We start from the raw sequence: 16,320 nt of genomic DNA on the forward strand, positions 1-16,320 counted from the left end.
GCTGTCAAGTCTGTAAGGTGGCAACTGATGTTCTTCTTTTTCTGCGGTCTCCACAGTCCCCTCCATCCTGCTCTGTCACCTGTCCAGGGGTATTCCAGAATGTCTGCCACAAGCCGTGGTATTGATGGATGTGGTGTCCATCAGGCTGTGATGCAGAGTGAGGCCTTGCTCAGGCTGGACTCAGATCATACGGAGAGAGGTGTTCCCTTCTCTTCCCATGATCTGTGACATTCCCAGCCCCCTCTCTCAGTAGCCCCTTTTCTGTATGTTCAGACACACAAGGGTCCCTGGCTAGGCCACCTCCTCGAAAACAATTTTCCCATTAGCAGGACTGACTGTAATTGCCAGGCCCCATGCTCGGTGGTGGGCTACACGGCACTGCATTCTGTGTTACAGCATCACACGTGGTGCTAGGTGGTGGAGGAGTTGGGAGGGTGGCAGGTAGATCAGAAGCCACATTGTGAGAGTGGGTTGGAACACAGGCAGGTCTGGCAGGGCCAGTGGAGCTAAGGTGACTGGGTGCGAGGTCAAGAAGTAAGGAGCCTGGAGGGCGGGGCATTCCTGAGAGAAGTAAGTTGGGTTCATTGGCAGGCCTGGGAGCAGAGCAGGGTAGAACAGGAGCCTGGGACCCCCCAGGCAACAAAGAGTTGGCTAGGCTACCCTTCCTATCCTGTAAGACCATGAATATAGGCCTGGATGCACTTCCTGTTGGACCCTAGAACTGTCCTGCTCCTCGATAGGGTGCCTGAGATACCAGGCTTTCCCACTACGCACTACTTTGAAGCAGGGCACGGACCTCCTTTGGTGTGGCCTGTGCCTGACACCTGTGATGTTTGCTGCTTGACCCAGTTGCTGCAGACTCCAGATAGGAGCATAATTCATTCCATGGACTCCACAGGCTCCTCAGGCTCATGGGGACAGAGCAAGGAATATAACAAGTGAGGTCACTGACTTCACTGCATCTACTTCCGGTGGGGAGCAGAATTACAGATACTAAAGGTAGCAGTGACCAGTCTGAGAAAAGCTCGTTGTGACAATGCTCTGCTGATCACTTGGGTTGTAGGGTTGTTGGGGAATTTTCCACTCATGTTAGGCTTATGCACCCTCTGAGGCAGCACCTTTAAATTCAAGCTTGAAGATCCTGAAGGAAACAGGCTGACCAATTGTTTGTTTTCAGTGGCTATAACAGAATATCTGAGGCTGGGAAATTTATAAAGGAAAGATGTTTAATGTGGCTCAGCATTCTGAGGGTTTGGAAGTCCCAGACTGGCTGGCTGTATCTGGTAACGTACTTGTATTGCTTCAACTCACAGTGGAAATATGGGAGGGCAAAGAGGCCAAAAACCTGTTTTCAGAATGATTGGTCCTTCTCCTGGGAGTAATACTAATCCATTTGCTGGTAGTCTGTTCCCATTGCCTGACATCCTATTGGACTCCATCTCCTAATTCTGTCACACTCAGGAATTAAAGATCCTGCACATGAACTTTTGAGGCCATGCTCCACCCAAGTTCAGAGGAAGAGAACTTTGGACCAGATTGAACTGGGCGTGTTCAGGTCACAAAGAGGCCCATGGTCACAGCACAGAGAGGAAAAGGATGAGAGAGTGAGGCCAGAGTGATCACAGGCTACTCTCAGACACAGCTGTGCTTCTTCCTTCAGGCCAGGAGATCATTTGGAGGGCCTTTAAGCAGGAGAGGAGTCTTGCCAGTGGTGGACACGTTAGGATGGGTTGCAGACACAAGCCACACAAACACACATCGCAGAAGCTCCAGAGAGAGATGTGTGGCATAAAAGGTACCTGCAGAGGTGGAGAGAAATGAGCTGTGCTGTAACCTCAGAAGCAGAGGCCAGAAGACCTGCTGCTGCTGAGCTGGAAAGAACATCTGGGGAACAACAGACTGGAGGTGGCTGTCTGCAGGCAGAGGGCTCGCAGAAGTGTCAGGAGTAAAGAAGAAACTGGGATCTCACCTTGTTTGTGAAGGGCTTGAGATGCCCCACTTTGGGTACCCAAGTGGATATGTAGAGGAAGACTTGGATCTATATGTCTAGGGCTCCAGGGGGGGGAATCACTGGAGACTTCCAGCTGAGGTCATCAACATGGTGACGTCACTCAGACGCTTTAGGAGTAAAGAAAGAAGACAAAGACAGGGCTGAAGGGCCACTCGTCATTTGGACATTCTGCAAGGGAGGAAGGGCCAACAAAGAAGCAGAGAAGATGCTACCTGGGAGGTTGGTGAATATTCAAGAGCAGCCCAGGGAACGGTGAGGCAGGATGATGGCAGAGAAGCAGCAGTGGGATTTGGCCACACAGTACCTTGGCGTTGCTGATGAGTGCTTCCTGTAGTGCAGCAAGGGCCAGAGTCCAGTTGTAGTAGGAGGATTATGGGAGGCTGTGATGTGGAGGTCACACAAAAACAATCATTTTGTTTCAGTAATAGGGAATGGAAAAAATGGAATAGCTATGGAGGGTATAGGGGTCAAGGAAGGGAAAGGAACAGGGAAAATGTGTGTGTGATTCAACAGAAATGCAAGAAGAGGTACGTGAGGCGCCAACCTTGAAGGACAAGCTACAGACCACAGGGAGGGAGGGAGTGGTCTTTATCATGGAGTAGAGACAGGTTAGACATAGTCATGGGGGCACCTAGACAGAGGTGGTTGGTGGCCTAAGGCTTCTTGTTTGTTGTTTCCATTTGCTCCGTGATGTGAATGCAGTCTTAGGCAGAGAAGATAGGGAGGGAGGGAGAGAGGGGGGAAAAGAAAGTCTGAGGTGCTCTTTGTGGGGCTCGCTTGGGTAGTGAGGACTGCTGGGAAATGTGCTTTTCTCTTAGAGAGCTGTGGACCCCGCTGTGCAGAGGGTCCAGCTCTCATTGTTTCCTGGCTTTTCTCTCTCCACGCTCACTGGCTTGTATGTGTGGCGCTGAAGGCTGCCTGGCTTTGATGAGAAGACAAGGCAGAGTGAGAGAGGATCCGGAAAACAGTGACAACAAATTGACGGTGCAATGTGTTTTTGTCAGCTTTTGTTTTGGTAATGAAATACGGAGACCAATCATCTATGAGGAAGTCGGTAGTTCGGTTTTAGAGGTTAAAAATAAGAACGAGGAAGCAGAGGTGAAGGATGCATGGAGCCAGGCGTCCTCCTTTTATGACATCCATTTTGCAAGAACTTAAGGCTCCAAGAGAAGTATCTGATGCTTCCAATGACCTAAGGATGTCTCACTTGGCTCCACCCCTTAAAGGACCCACCACTTTACATTAATACCACCCTGAGGACCAAGCCTTTAACACATGGGTGCTTGGGGAAACATCAGCCATTTTCAAGTTGCGGCAGAATCTCACTGGGTAAAGAAGGGAGGGGAGTGAAGGGAGGGGAGAATGTTGGCAACAGGGCGAAGGCTGAGGCACTGTATGGGCTTTAGCTGTCATGGCCGTGAGCAATGCCCTCAAACTTAGTAGGGTAAATGTTGCTTAGCCATTGGGACTTCTGACCTCTGACTTCCAACCTTTGGCTTGGGGTCTAGCATCTCTTAGCTAAAAAGTGCTTGACCTTGACAGAGGGAAGACAAGTGTCTTCTCAACTGCTGAGTAAGGGAAATTGGAGCCAGTCTACTCTTCCTGTATAAGGGTCACACAGCCTGCCAGTCCCCCGCCCCCCACAATCCTTTCTTCACCCTTCTGAAATAGGCAAATGATTCTTGCCAGTCAACAGATGTGAACAGAGGTGGGGGCCCGTGGGGGCAGAACACTGGCCTGAGCTCTTGTTCCTGCACCCCAGTGTGTGTCTGTATGTGGATGTGGAGCTCTGTGAGCACCCACAGTCCTGAAGTGGGGAACAGGGTGAGTGTAGACAGAAGGAGGCTCAGATACTGGGCACGCCTTGGCCCTAGGAACCTTCCACGGTGCTTAAACCATCCCTTGTATGGTAACTCCTAACCTCTGGGGTCTGCCTTTCTCCCTGTACTTTTCCCGTTTCTGTTGCTGATGGTTGAGTTAATTTCTGTTTTTGATATTGTATTGTCACAACATGTTTGGAGTTAGTTCTGGGAGAGGTACTTTGAAATCCTGTCACTCTTCCATTTCCTATTTGTTGTATCTATCTATCTATCTATATCTATGTATGTATGTATGTATGTATGTATGTATGTATGTATGCATCTATCTATCTATCTATCTATTTATCATCTCTATCATGTGTCTCTCATCTTGGTATCATCTATCTCTTCCATGTATCTTTCAGCTGCCATCTATATCTATCTTCAATTATTTTTATACATATTATCTATGCTGTCTATAACTATCATCTACCATCATTTCTATCATCTCTCTGTCTGTCCATCTATTATCTTGTTATCATTTTTCTTCATAATTATTCACCTTTTTACTGGTTAGTTGCTAACACTTTTACTGTGCACCCACACTGTACTTGGTGGGTTCTACCTGGCTATCACTCCTATCTTTGATGCTCCAACCATCTCTGATTGGGCCTCTGAGAGCATCTTAAATCTGGCTCCTGTGTACTCCCTACCCATTTGTGCCCTCGATTTCTGATTTCCCAGTTTTGGCCATTTCAGGCTCAGCTTGCAGTTCATCTGCCTCTGTTTTCAATCAGCTGTTTCCCCAGTGTCCTTGAATAGACAATAGTAATGAGAGACCAAGAAGGACCTGGGTGCTCCTTAGCTTTAGGGTGTCAGGGTGTGTTGTTGCAGAGACTTGGGACTGAGTGTGTATATGATATATGTATGTGCATGTGTACATATATGTGTATAAATGTGTATATATGCATTGTCTGATATAAGAATGTGTTGTGTGTGTATGTGTATATGTGTGTATGTGTGTATTGATAAATGTGCATGCATGTGTTATGAATGTGTGTGTGTACACACATACACAACACTCATTCCTGTGTCTACCTTCATAGGCTGTTGAGACTGAGTCATGTGACTCTTCCATGTCTAACCCAGCCCCATGAGCCTATTGTCCTTTTCTTCCTTTCTATATCCAGGCCTCCTCCCTCTGACACTGAAAAGCCATTCTCCTGTTATTGAAACATTGGCTTACTGGATCAGCCCTCCTGCATGTAACCAATCCCTCAAAGCTCCCCACCTCCTGAATCATGCATGTGTTTTGTCACTCTGTCACCTTGGACTGAACAGCATTCCAAGTGGTATCCCTCCTCCTTGACCTTGAAGGGCCCTCTTCCACTCTGGGGTCCCATCATCCCATCCAGAACAGTCCTCCAAGGAGTGGGGTCCTCTCCAGCTCAGTATCGGATGGCCAGGATGGTCAGGCTGGGCCACTGTCTCCCAACTCAGGCTTCTCCATCCCATTCTAAGCCCTGCAGCATCGAAAGCTAGACCACTGTCACCAAAAATACCCCAGCTACTCCTACGTCTCAGGTCTGCCCCCCCGCCACATACACTGAAACAACAAGGGGTCCCCAGGCCCAGCGGCTTTCATTTCTTCTTCTCTAGAACACGTAGGCCGGGCTGGCGACATCGTAGCAGGCCACGTCCCTTGCATCAGCTTCCTCAGCCTTGGCATGCGTCCTCAACAGAGGACAGCTTGACTGCACGGATGCTTCCATGGAGATGCCTTAGACGTGCTGCTGCCACGTGTCAGTGTGAGTGTGAGTGCTGTGTGAGTGTCAGCAGTGTGGGCGGTGGGCCATAAATAACAACATGCACACAAAATACCTGCTCCCTCTCCACTTCCGTGGGCCTCCTGGGGTGGGTTTAGTCACTCAGAGACACACACCCACAGGAAGCCACCTGCACAGATGGACCACCCTCACGTGGCTCGATCCACACGTGGCTCGTGCACGGCTCAGTCACCTTTCTCTGACTTAAATACTAGCAATTATAATTTCCTTCACAACAGAAACTGGCAGGGGATGGGGTGGGCTGAGTCCCCTCATTTGTGAAGAGGGATAATTCTGTAAACCAAAACAACAACAACAAAAACAACAACAGCAACAACAACAGAGATATAATCTGTATATTTTCCAGAAAACCAAAAGTACCTCGATACCTCTCTGTTCTCTTCCCCTTGTGCATGTGCGTTAAGGGTAACATGTCACAGATGGAAGAGATCTTAGCGTAGCTGGCACCACACAGTGGCAGTGGACACAGTGCCTCTGCAATCTAACTCTCGAGGACCCTGTTGCATCATATCACACAGAAGAGATAAATGCTCTGCAGAAGAGGTATATTGAGGCATAGCTTGAAGGATTGTAAGAGATGAGCAACGAGGCAGGTCAATGTCAAGTACGTGAGCTTGTGCACATTAGGTACTCAGCTATGTGTTTTCCACACTGATATGGTGCAGGGCCGATGCCGCTGGAATTGTAAGTCAGTTCTGTGTCCAGCATGTGTGCACTCTCGGGATGCTTCTATTGACCAGACCTTGCTGCCAGGCACCTGGTCTGCCGTGATCATTGGAAAGCATCTCTCCACCTAGGTGGATCCAACTCCCTGTTGTTCTCTTGAAGTTCTGTTTCTTTTCTCTTGGACCACACAAGCCGAAGAGTTATCCCTGCTCCCAACACCCAGGCTATTTATCCTCGTCTCTCCCTGACTGTGCCTCACTGGGCCTTGGCTGAGCCTCTTTCTTCTGGGCTAACACATTGAGCACTGTAGTTCCCACTGGTGCCTCGGCAGATTCCATGTCAAATGGCTACTAGCGGGCAATCCATGGCTATGTATGTGTGTGTACATACATGTGTGAGTGAGTGTGTGCATGCATACGTGCGTGCGTGCGTGCGTGCGTGCGTGCGTGCGTGTGTGTGTGTGTGTGTGTGTGTGTGTGTGTGTGTGTTCCTCACAGGCTGTTGGCAGGTGTTGTCTCCTAACTTATACCCACCTAGTGGATGCTCAGTTAGGTGAAAGCCTAACTGAGAGACATATTTTTTATTCATTTAAACATCTACGTTCTTCAATTTAGTCTTCACTGTAAACTACCAAGATTCTTATTCATCCTCTGCCTGGGGTCCTGGCTTCCAGCAGTGTGCTAGCTGCACGCTAGGTAGTATCCCATGGTGAACGTGGGGGCCTTTGCAGGATGCCTGCAGTCATCTCTATAACGATCGGCTCTGGAACAGCAGGTATGAGGCTGGTTGTGAGCCTGCATGATAACTTGTCATTGACTCCATTTGGATGCCACTGAGCTGATGCTTGCCTTTTTCCATCTTGGGACACTGCATGAGCTGGCCCTGCCTCACATTCATCTAAGATGAGTTACTGTGTGTGCCTCAGTTTCTTCTTCTGCGAAACGGGAACCACGGTAACTCAGACCTCATGGTGTCACTGTGGGGACCCGGTGGTTACTGATATAATGCTGATGCAGGCCATAGCAGCTCTATACTAGACCCTGCAAAGCCATGTGACATAGTCAGCAGATCTAAGGAAAGGAGGCAGTCACTTCAGTGGCTTGAAATCGGTCCCTCTATGTTTCCACCACCCAAAGTCTAAGTCTGAGGACCATGTTTTTGTTTCTTGGAGATGACATCAAGTGTCTCTAGCACACCACTGTATGGAACAGAACAGCGCGGGGTAGACAGGCAGCAGCCAATACCTGTTAGCCACTGTTATTATTATCATTTCATTTATTAACTTGACAAATAATGCTGTCAAGAGAAGAAATGAGATTAATCACATAAAACTGTTTTGAATGAACCTGTACCAGTAGCTCCAGGCAGGTGCTCCCCCTTTTCCTAACTGCAGAGAAACGATCCATTAGTAATCTTATTGATTCAGCCTTTCAGGCATTATTGCCCCATATGTCAGGCCCCGTGCTAGGTAATAAAGGAGTTAACCACGTGACTAGGAAAACAAAAATCATCCGCTGTCACGAAGCTTCTAGCCTCACAAAGATGCATGGTTACAAAGGCGTTGAACAAAGACTACTGTGTAATTAGAAGTCGTGAATATGCTTAGAAAGGACAGGTGGGGAAACTGAGTGCTGTACATTTAGCATGGGCGGCCATCATCCCCCATCAACACTCCCTCACCCTCACCTCCACCCCCATCCCCACACGACAGTCTGGGCTCTCCTCTGTTCCTGTTTCATTTCCTGGATCTGGCTGTGAAGCATTGATGCGCACTGGTTGTAAAGGAACACTGTTTTGAAGAGAAGGACTTGAGACAGAGACTGGAGAGAGAGAAGAGGCCAGCGATGCTGAGGGACAAGCATTTTACATAGGGGGAGTAATGTATAGTTGCCCCCCAATGTCCATGAAGGATTGGTTCTGGGGACCATCCCTCCAGGATCACATGAACTAAGCATGCTTACTTCCCTTTAATAAAGTGATACAGTCTTTGTATGTAGATTCTGAGTGTTACTGGTCCCTATCCTCTCCATCCTTTAAATCGTTTCCACACCCTTTAGAGCATCTAACACCATGGAAACACTATGTAAATACTTGTTATATGATGCTGCCTGGGGAACAAAGACAGCAAACATCTGTGCTCAGCACAGACACCACTTGCCTTTCAGATCTTCTTGACTGCCGGGTGGTCCAATCTGTGGATGCAAAGCCTACGGTGGTGGAGGGTCATCTGTGTAAATTCCCTGAGGTGAGGGACATTCTTTCTCTGTCCCTTGTTGGCTTCTGGTCTGGTTATAGGTTAGGAATGAGACCTGGTGCAAGGAGTGGGGAGTGGTTTGATATTCTGTCTGGTACTATTTCCTTCTTAGTAACCATGAGGGCCAGGCTTGCACAGTCACCTGCCCTTAGCCAGTGTGTTCAGTGTTAAACCGACTAGAGCATTCCAGGGCTTCTGGGTGTTCAGGGATGGCTTGGGGTGGGTAGGAGGTCTCAGGTGGTTTGGATGGAGAGAGCATTAATACGGCCAACACTTCAGGTAGGATAGATGGTGGGTGCTGACTCCAGTTACAAAACACCTCTGGCTAAAGTCAACAGGTTTTCAGAGCCCCAGTTTAATGTACTGGTCCCCCAAGTCCTACAGAGATCCAGAGCTGACCAAGATTGGAAGCATGCCCTGGGGGAGGAGTGGAATATCAAGCTCCCTGTTCTCAGATAAATAGGCATTTGGACCAGGACAGGGTACCATTTTGCCATATGAAGTACACAGAGGCTGCATGACATTCAGTGCCCCACTTCTAATGGAATCTTTTGGGTACAGTGCCACTAGACATGCAGATAAAGACTTGTGGTTTCTTTTTCCATCACCGGTGCCCTGCAGTGTGCAGGCTCTGATTCTGTGAGAGATTTATTATTGTGTACCTAGACCCTAGAGAACACAGAACACAGAGGTGAGGTATGGATGGGTTGATGTCAAGGAAGATTGGTAGTTGTGGCCAAGCCTAGCTGCCTGCCATGGTTCTGTCTTCCTTCCTTTGTTTACATGAGCAGCTTTGAGAAGGACAGGACAGCCCCTCCCTTCTTCAGCTTCTCTCCTTTCCGCCTCTCAAGTACTTGTTCCGAGTGCACAGTGATCCCAGGTGGTGGAAGGTCAGAACCCATTGTACGCATTCGCAGGATAGGGACAGGAGCCTCACTGGGGCTGTGTGAGTCTCTCAGGTGACTCAGTGGGTCAGGTTTTGGCTCTATAATGTGACTCTTCAGGACTCCAGGTCTCTTAGTAGGCAGACGACAGCAGCCACATTGTCTCTGGGAGGGTGGCTAAGCGAACACACGTGAAATTACTCTTCAAGCCGGTTTTCAAATCCTGTAAGTAGATCTTTGGGTTTTGTTTGTTTTTACTTGTTTATTGGTCTATCCATCCATTTAAGAAGAAGTTTAGAATGCTTGCGGAGAGTCAAGTGCCCTGCTAGTTATTAGAAACAGGAGCTAAAATAGGCAAGTAGGAAAAGGGGGTCATGAACTCATGCCTAAAGAGCATAGTAGTGACTGTAGGTAGGTGTCACCAAAAAAGGAGACAAAACAAAGTGTATGAGGAGAACAAACAGGAACTTTGTTGTGGTTACAGTGACAGATATGGGGGCTTTGTGACTCTCGATGGGTTTCCTGTCCTGTGGAATGTGACCTTATTGCCCACTTTTCTGTGGAACAGAATTAGCTCTTGGATGGGCAGGGTCACACATGTCTATACTCCAGCACTTGAGAGGCTGAGGCAGGAGGTTTCCTGTAAGTTTGAGGCTAGTCCAGGATACATAGTGAGTTTCAGGCCAGCCTAGGCTACAGTAGGAGTTCCTATCTCAAAAACAAGACTATAAGTAAATAAGAATAAGCACAAATAGATAATTAAAATAAAATTAAATGGCAGACCATGAACTCCAGGCCTTATGGGACCATCTGATTTTGATGGATACATTGAAATCTCAAACAAGATTAGATTGGCATAATTTACTTTGTAATAACCACTCAAATAAAGAAGAAAGAAAGAAAGAAGGAGAAAGAAAGAAAGAAAGAAAGAAAGAAAGAAAGAAAGAAAGAAAGAAAAAGATTTCATTAAAAGCAACAACAGCTAAATTCTGGTTTTCTGATTTCCCAACTTAAGCCATGAGGTAAAAGCTCCCACGTTCAAGCTAATGGTTCCCCACGGTACACTTAGCTATGGTTAATCACTGTAAAATTTATGAGCCAGGGTCTTGTCACAGCTAGTCGAACAAACTTTCCATCATTCTTATGGTCTGGAAGCACAGCTCCAGACAGCGTCCTCAAAGCCACCTTGAAGTAATGATGCCCTGGTCATGTGGGGTCCAGATTGGGCAAGGGGTTCTGCAGCCCAGCTGTTCTGAGCCTTGGGAAGGGGAAGGTGTGTGCCAGCTTCTACCCCTCAAAAAGCCTCTCTGGCTAAGGGAACCATGTGTATGCCTGCACAGTCTTTGAGGCAACCTCTATGAGAGCCAATAGGCTCCAATCAGCCAACATGTGCCCTATCTCGGGAGGCCACAGCTTGCAGTTTGTGAAACTGAGTATGGATGTTGAGGTGGACAGGTGTTGGCTATGGACATCAAGAGAGTGTCTCTGATGAACTCAATATGGATTTAGTTACTATTTTGTTACTGGCACCAACAAAATCCCTGACGCAAGCAACTTAAGGAGGAAAGAGTCTGTGGCTCTCAGTTTGAGGGCAACCTCCATCCTGTCTGGGAAGATGTGGTGGTGGAATAAAGCTGCAGATCATGTTGCATCTGCAATCAGGAGGCAGAGGGAGATGGATGCTAGTGTGTGCATTCAGGTGGGTCTTCCCTCTTCAGTTAAATATCTCTAGAAGCATCCTCATAGACACACCTGGTGATATAGTTCTACATTGATTCTCAGTCCAGGCAAGCTGATGATGGAGCTGTGGGAAACAGATGATGTGTACTGTCAGTCTAGTCTTGAGAGACACATGTAATGTATATGTACTATTCTTTGGGTGCCTTCCCTGTTCCCTGTGCTAGCCTTTTAGTCATTAGTTACTATTTTCTGATCAGTACGGGTTATAATTGCTAAGTATACAGATAGGTAGACAGCTCAGGCAGACACAGAGATAGATAATATATTTATTATATGCAGACATATATAGTGAAAGCTCTACTATCAACTTGACTTGGGGACAATCTCCGGCCATGTCTATGTGGAAATTTCTATATTAGATTAATCGATGTGTGGGAAATCCAGCCTAACTGTGGGCAGTCTCATCCCTTGGTCTAGAATCCAGAACTAAGAAGTGAAAGTGAACCAAGAGCTGGTATTCATCTCTGATTCCTGACTGCAGATGCAGCTGCCCCATGTGTCTGCTGCCACGAATCTCCTGTCAATGGATGATGTCTTCAAGCAGTGAGCCCAAAACAACCCCTTTCTTCCTTAAGTAGTTCATTAGTTAAGTATCTCTGAGGCCATCAGAGATAGAGCTTTGCAATAAGCACCAGAGTTGAGCTATAGGATCCCAGAGGCAGAAAGGAGTCTTATCCTTGGCCATATGAAGGCCATGCTACCTTACAAGGCAACAAAGTGATGCAAAGCTTTCCAGCTGCATATAAACAAGAGGGCAGGGCAGTTAGGAGGCACGCAAAGGAAACAGAACAAAACAAAAAGGAAGGCTATTAAACTGTGTGAAACTGGTGACAAAAACAAAACAGGCCAGGCTTTACAAGCTGACAGTTAAGCAGGAGGGCATGAATGTGCTTGCCAGCTCTTATTCAGAATGAGAAACAAATTAGAGACTGTGTGGGCACTTTCCAAAGCCCTTGACCTTGTCCCCTTGTGAAGTCCCAAGGTGTGCTACGAGCCCTTCTCTTGGCTGAATTCTTCCTTCATGGTCTCAAGAGCCCCAAAGAACCACAGGCTTAACACTTGCCTCTCCCACTTGTTCCAAAACTTTGGTGCAGTCTGGTCTTGCTTTGTCTGCTCTTCCTTCTTGGGGACAGGGGTCGTGAGTGGTGACCAGGTAGGGCACACAGGCATCCTTGGTGGGCGGTGTGGGTGGATGGCTGTGAGCAGTGTTGGACACAATAAAGTCTGATCAAGTCTTGACTAACTGTTAAAGTGGGTGGTGCCCTCAATTCTGACACTACACGAAGGCCCTGGACTGTGTGCCCTTTGCCATGGAGGGGGCCTCAGTCCAAACTGACTGCCTTGGATTTGAAACAGACGTGGTTTATTTGGTGTGTGTCTCTGAGGTCTGGGCTTCTGTTTGGTTGTGGTAGCAAAGCTCAGGTGTTGTGTGATTTTCCTGGAGGCTGTCACAGAAGGAGGGTTTCAGAGCAGCAAAGCGTGTGGTCTTTCAGCACAGATATTCAGAAAGGACCAGGAAACCGATACCACACCCTTCCTGTGTCACAGCACAGGCTATGGCTACCTTTTCTCCCCATCTGTGCATCAAAGGATGCATAACCATGATGCAAAGCCCAGCTAAGCTCACTCTCCTGCTGCAGTGGGCTCAAAAGTCACTTCTCACATGGGCCTTAACCCTTTCTCTGCTCCATCTGTTGTTAAATAAGGAATATGTCTGCTATGTCTGCCTTCTGTCGAGCCTCAGCCTCAGGCCTGGCACTTCCGAGGGGGTGTTTCATTTCCTCAGCACAACCAGCCCCGGCAGAGACCTCATATTCTCTGGGGTTCTTTAAGGAATTGGATGAGAATCGCATGGCCAAGTGATGTGTGTAAAACCAGACAGCTAATTAGAAGACCTAGCATTTAACCCTGGGGCTCTCTGTCTGCTAAGTCCGTGGCCTTGTCAAAACACCAATTCGCTTTCTTCACAGACACTAGCTGGGCACCCACTGGGTGCAGGCTCTTGGCTGTACACAGGCACAAGAGCAACCCGTGCGGTGTTCTTTGATCAGTTTGGGCCTGAGTTGTCATGGTAATCGCACATGTAGCATGGGGGTTGCACAGTGGGAGTGTCACAGTCAGACCTGGGCTCTGTTTCAACTGCCACCCCCTCACCTTGAGACCTCAATTCCCTTAGCTGTAAGAGAGGATGATGATAATAATGTGTTTAATTCTTAAGGCAGATTACATGACGTGACATATTCTGGAGGCTTAGGATGGAGTGCACAGTAATTGTCCAGTACCTCTGATGAGGGGCACATTCGAATAGCCTTCAGAGATCTTAGCATTTTTCAATGACTAAGTAAATTCCTCTGATGAAGAATAAGGTAAGCCACACCCTAAAAGTGGGATGGGTCCTAGAGCACAGCATGGCTTTTGGTTCTTGTTTTCTAGTCATTACCATATTTAAAGGTAAAGTGGAGGAGGTGGAGCTGCCTGTGGAGAAAGTGGACATCATCATCAGCGAATGGATGGGCTACTGCCTGTTCTACGAATCCATGCTCAACACCGTGATCTTTGCCAGGGACAAGTGGTTGGTAAGTGGTGCGCACACTGTCCCCGCCTCGCTCTGATGGCTGTCTTGCCACATTTCCCATGTGGCTTCCCGCCTGGGAGGAATATGAGAATTGCAGAGAGGACTGGGCTAGATGACCACCTGTCTCATGGCCCTCTCTCCAAAGCCCAACTGCCTTGGGGGACTGAGCGATCCCACACGGCCAGCTGTCAGAATGCATAATCATAGTAGGTCTAACTTTGTCCTCCCTGGCTAGAGCAGAAACTCATTTGCTCTTGTTAAGACTGCCCAGGAGAACCAGGGTTTGCCATGGCTTCTCTGAGCCACACGGGGCTGCTTCTCTGTCCCTCTTTGTTTGCCTTCTGCACTTCACTGTGTCCTCGCAGCTCCACCAGGGCCCCTCCCCACCAGATTTCTCCCTGCTCCAGATAAACAGGGAGTGTCACTGCCACGTCTGGCTAAGCTGTCCGTCCACTGAGTGAGAAGGTGCTGGCAAGGGGGTACCTGTCTGGTGACTCTATGTGCAGTTCAAAATGTGATGTCTTTGTCAGGTGAATAGATTACGAGACCCATTTCCCCACAATTCATCAACAGAAACCTGGAGGGCTTATGTTTCCAGACCGGGCAGCTTTGTACGTGGTAGCAATTGAAGACAGACAATACAAGGACTTCAAAATCCACTGTGAGTCATATTCCGGCTCCTTTGAGCCTTTCATTGTGTACCAGGGTGAGAGGAACTTGAGGGTGGAAGGTCGGTATCCTGGGAGAGTTTTTTTTTGTGAGCCTTTCTGGAGTTTTTTTCCTCTGGAGTTTTTCCTCCCTTTTTCAACGTAGCTGGCAAGAGATAACTTATTGGGGGTGAGAAAGAGTGTGGAGCCAGGAGCAGTGCAGGTTGTGTTTGTGCAGAGAAAAGGGGGCGGGTGGCTGGGAGCGTCAGGCCAGACTCAGCAGGTCTCCCATCAAGCCGATGATTGGGAACCCTGCCTCTGTGCCAGCCAAGTTGGTCAAAATCACCTTGAGTCCTCCTCACATTAGGTTAAATATGGATTATTTTGTTAGGTTCCTTTAAGGATACATAGGATGAGGCAGGAAGGAGACTCCCAATCAGTCAGGTAGTTATGTGTATATATATGGGGGAAGGGGGAAAAGAGCTTATATGTAAATATGTATCCATAATGTCTTACAAGTTAGAATAGTGATTTCTTTTTGGGCAAAATAGCTCTGCATGGCAGTACAAAATAAACACAAATTTTAAAAAACCTTTGCCAATATTTTATCTGGTTCTAAAAGGCTACTTTATTCTATTTCATTTAAAGTTAAATTTCTTAGTGACATGGCCTGGTATTTGGTGGAATGGTACTCAGTGTATTTCCGTTAGGTGAGACCTGGCCATGTCACCTGGAACTGCATGTGACAAAAGGAGCAAAGATCCCTTTAAACAGCCCAGCACACCAGAAGCCAGAGGAAGAAGCAGTCAGTATGTCCAGGTTCCTGCCCACAGGTTGCTTACATCTGCTTGGCAAGATGGCTGTGGAGGGTTCGTAGCCTGCTCACACACCCTTCTGAAGGTCAAAGCGTGAAGTTTAGAACCAAAGTTCAGAAGGTAGAAATGAAGGGATGGTTTGAAAATCCATGCCTTGGAAACCTTGTAGGTTACCCTCCTTTCTACTATTTGACCTGGAGAAAGGAGGATGCAGGTCAAGAGATGTGGGGTGACTTAGGGTAGATGCTTTGACACCCGCCAACCCCAGGATTTAAAACGTGGGCTTTACCATTTACTGAGTAACCTTGAGTGAGTTACCTGACTTTGAGCCCCAGTGAGAGGTGATGCCATCAATCTTAGTGATTCACAGGGACTAAGTCAGATGATAAGTGCCAAAGAACCCCACAGTTGGCGGTGTGTGTAGGAAGAGGCCGGGTCTAGCCTCTGAAGGAACAGACCAGCATCTCGCTCTGCTCCGGGTTCTGCCAAGCCTCGGGGCCTCTGGAGGCTTGGAACCTGGGCCCTGCATCTCCCCATCAAAAGACTGAAGAAGCCACTAAGATGTGAAGAGTGTTCAAATGTATGTGTAAAAAGAGTGCAGATCACCCCGGAAGGACATATTTGGGGCTTTGTGAGGCGTAACTGTACCGGGCGCCATGTGGAGAGAACAGGCAGTCACGTTCTTCACTCCCATCAACTTAAATATTTATTGAGTTCCTAGAACAGCTCTTTATGGAGCTGCCTTCTAGTTTCCAGAACAAACCCGCCTCCTCTCTGCATCCCTCCCTGGAACCTGTTGGGAGCCCTTAGGAACACGCACATGGTGAACGAGCCATTCCCAACCTATCAGAGAAAGGGACAGTGGCTTCTGCTTAGGGCCAGCCCAGGACTGGAGAACATGTCATTTCTTCTTTCAGTTCCTAGAGCTGTGTTTGCAGCTCTGGAAAGGAGAAGAATAAACAAATGGACAATCAAATAAAAAACAAACAAACAAAAAACCAACCACTAATAAACAAAATGAAAAGTCAGGCCCCGTTTTGTTTGTTTGTTTGTTTGTTTTTGCTTCCTTCTAAGCTGTTTAC

The 16,320-nt window shown here is 47.8% G+C and overlaps 1 protein-coding gene across 1 annotated transcript in view; it reads left to right on the forward strand.

The window, feature by feature from the left end:
• PRMT8 (protein arginine methyltransferase 8) overlaps nucleotides 1-16,320 on the forward strand; it is an 86,179-nt gene that overhangs the window by 47,798 nt on the left and 22,061 nt on the right. The window contains exons 5-6 of the mRNA XM_084766792.1: nucleotides 13,635-13,777; nucleotides 14,350-14,437. Coding sequence (XP_084622918.1) covers nucleotides 13,635-13,777; nucleotides 14,350-14,437 — 231 coding nt within the window. The remainder of the gene's footprint in view (nucleotides 1-13,634; nucleotides 13,778-14,349; nucleotides 14,438-16,320) is intronic.

This window comes from Acomys minous (assembly GCF_964271855.1).
Source record: "Acomys minous genome assembly, chromosome: 17".
Lineage (NCBI taxonomy): Eukaryota > Metazoa > Chordata > Mammalia > Rodentia > Muridae > Acomys > Acomys minous.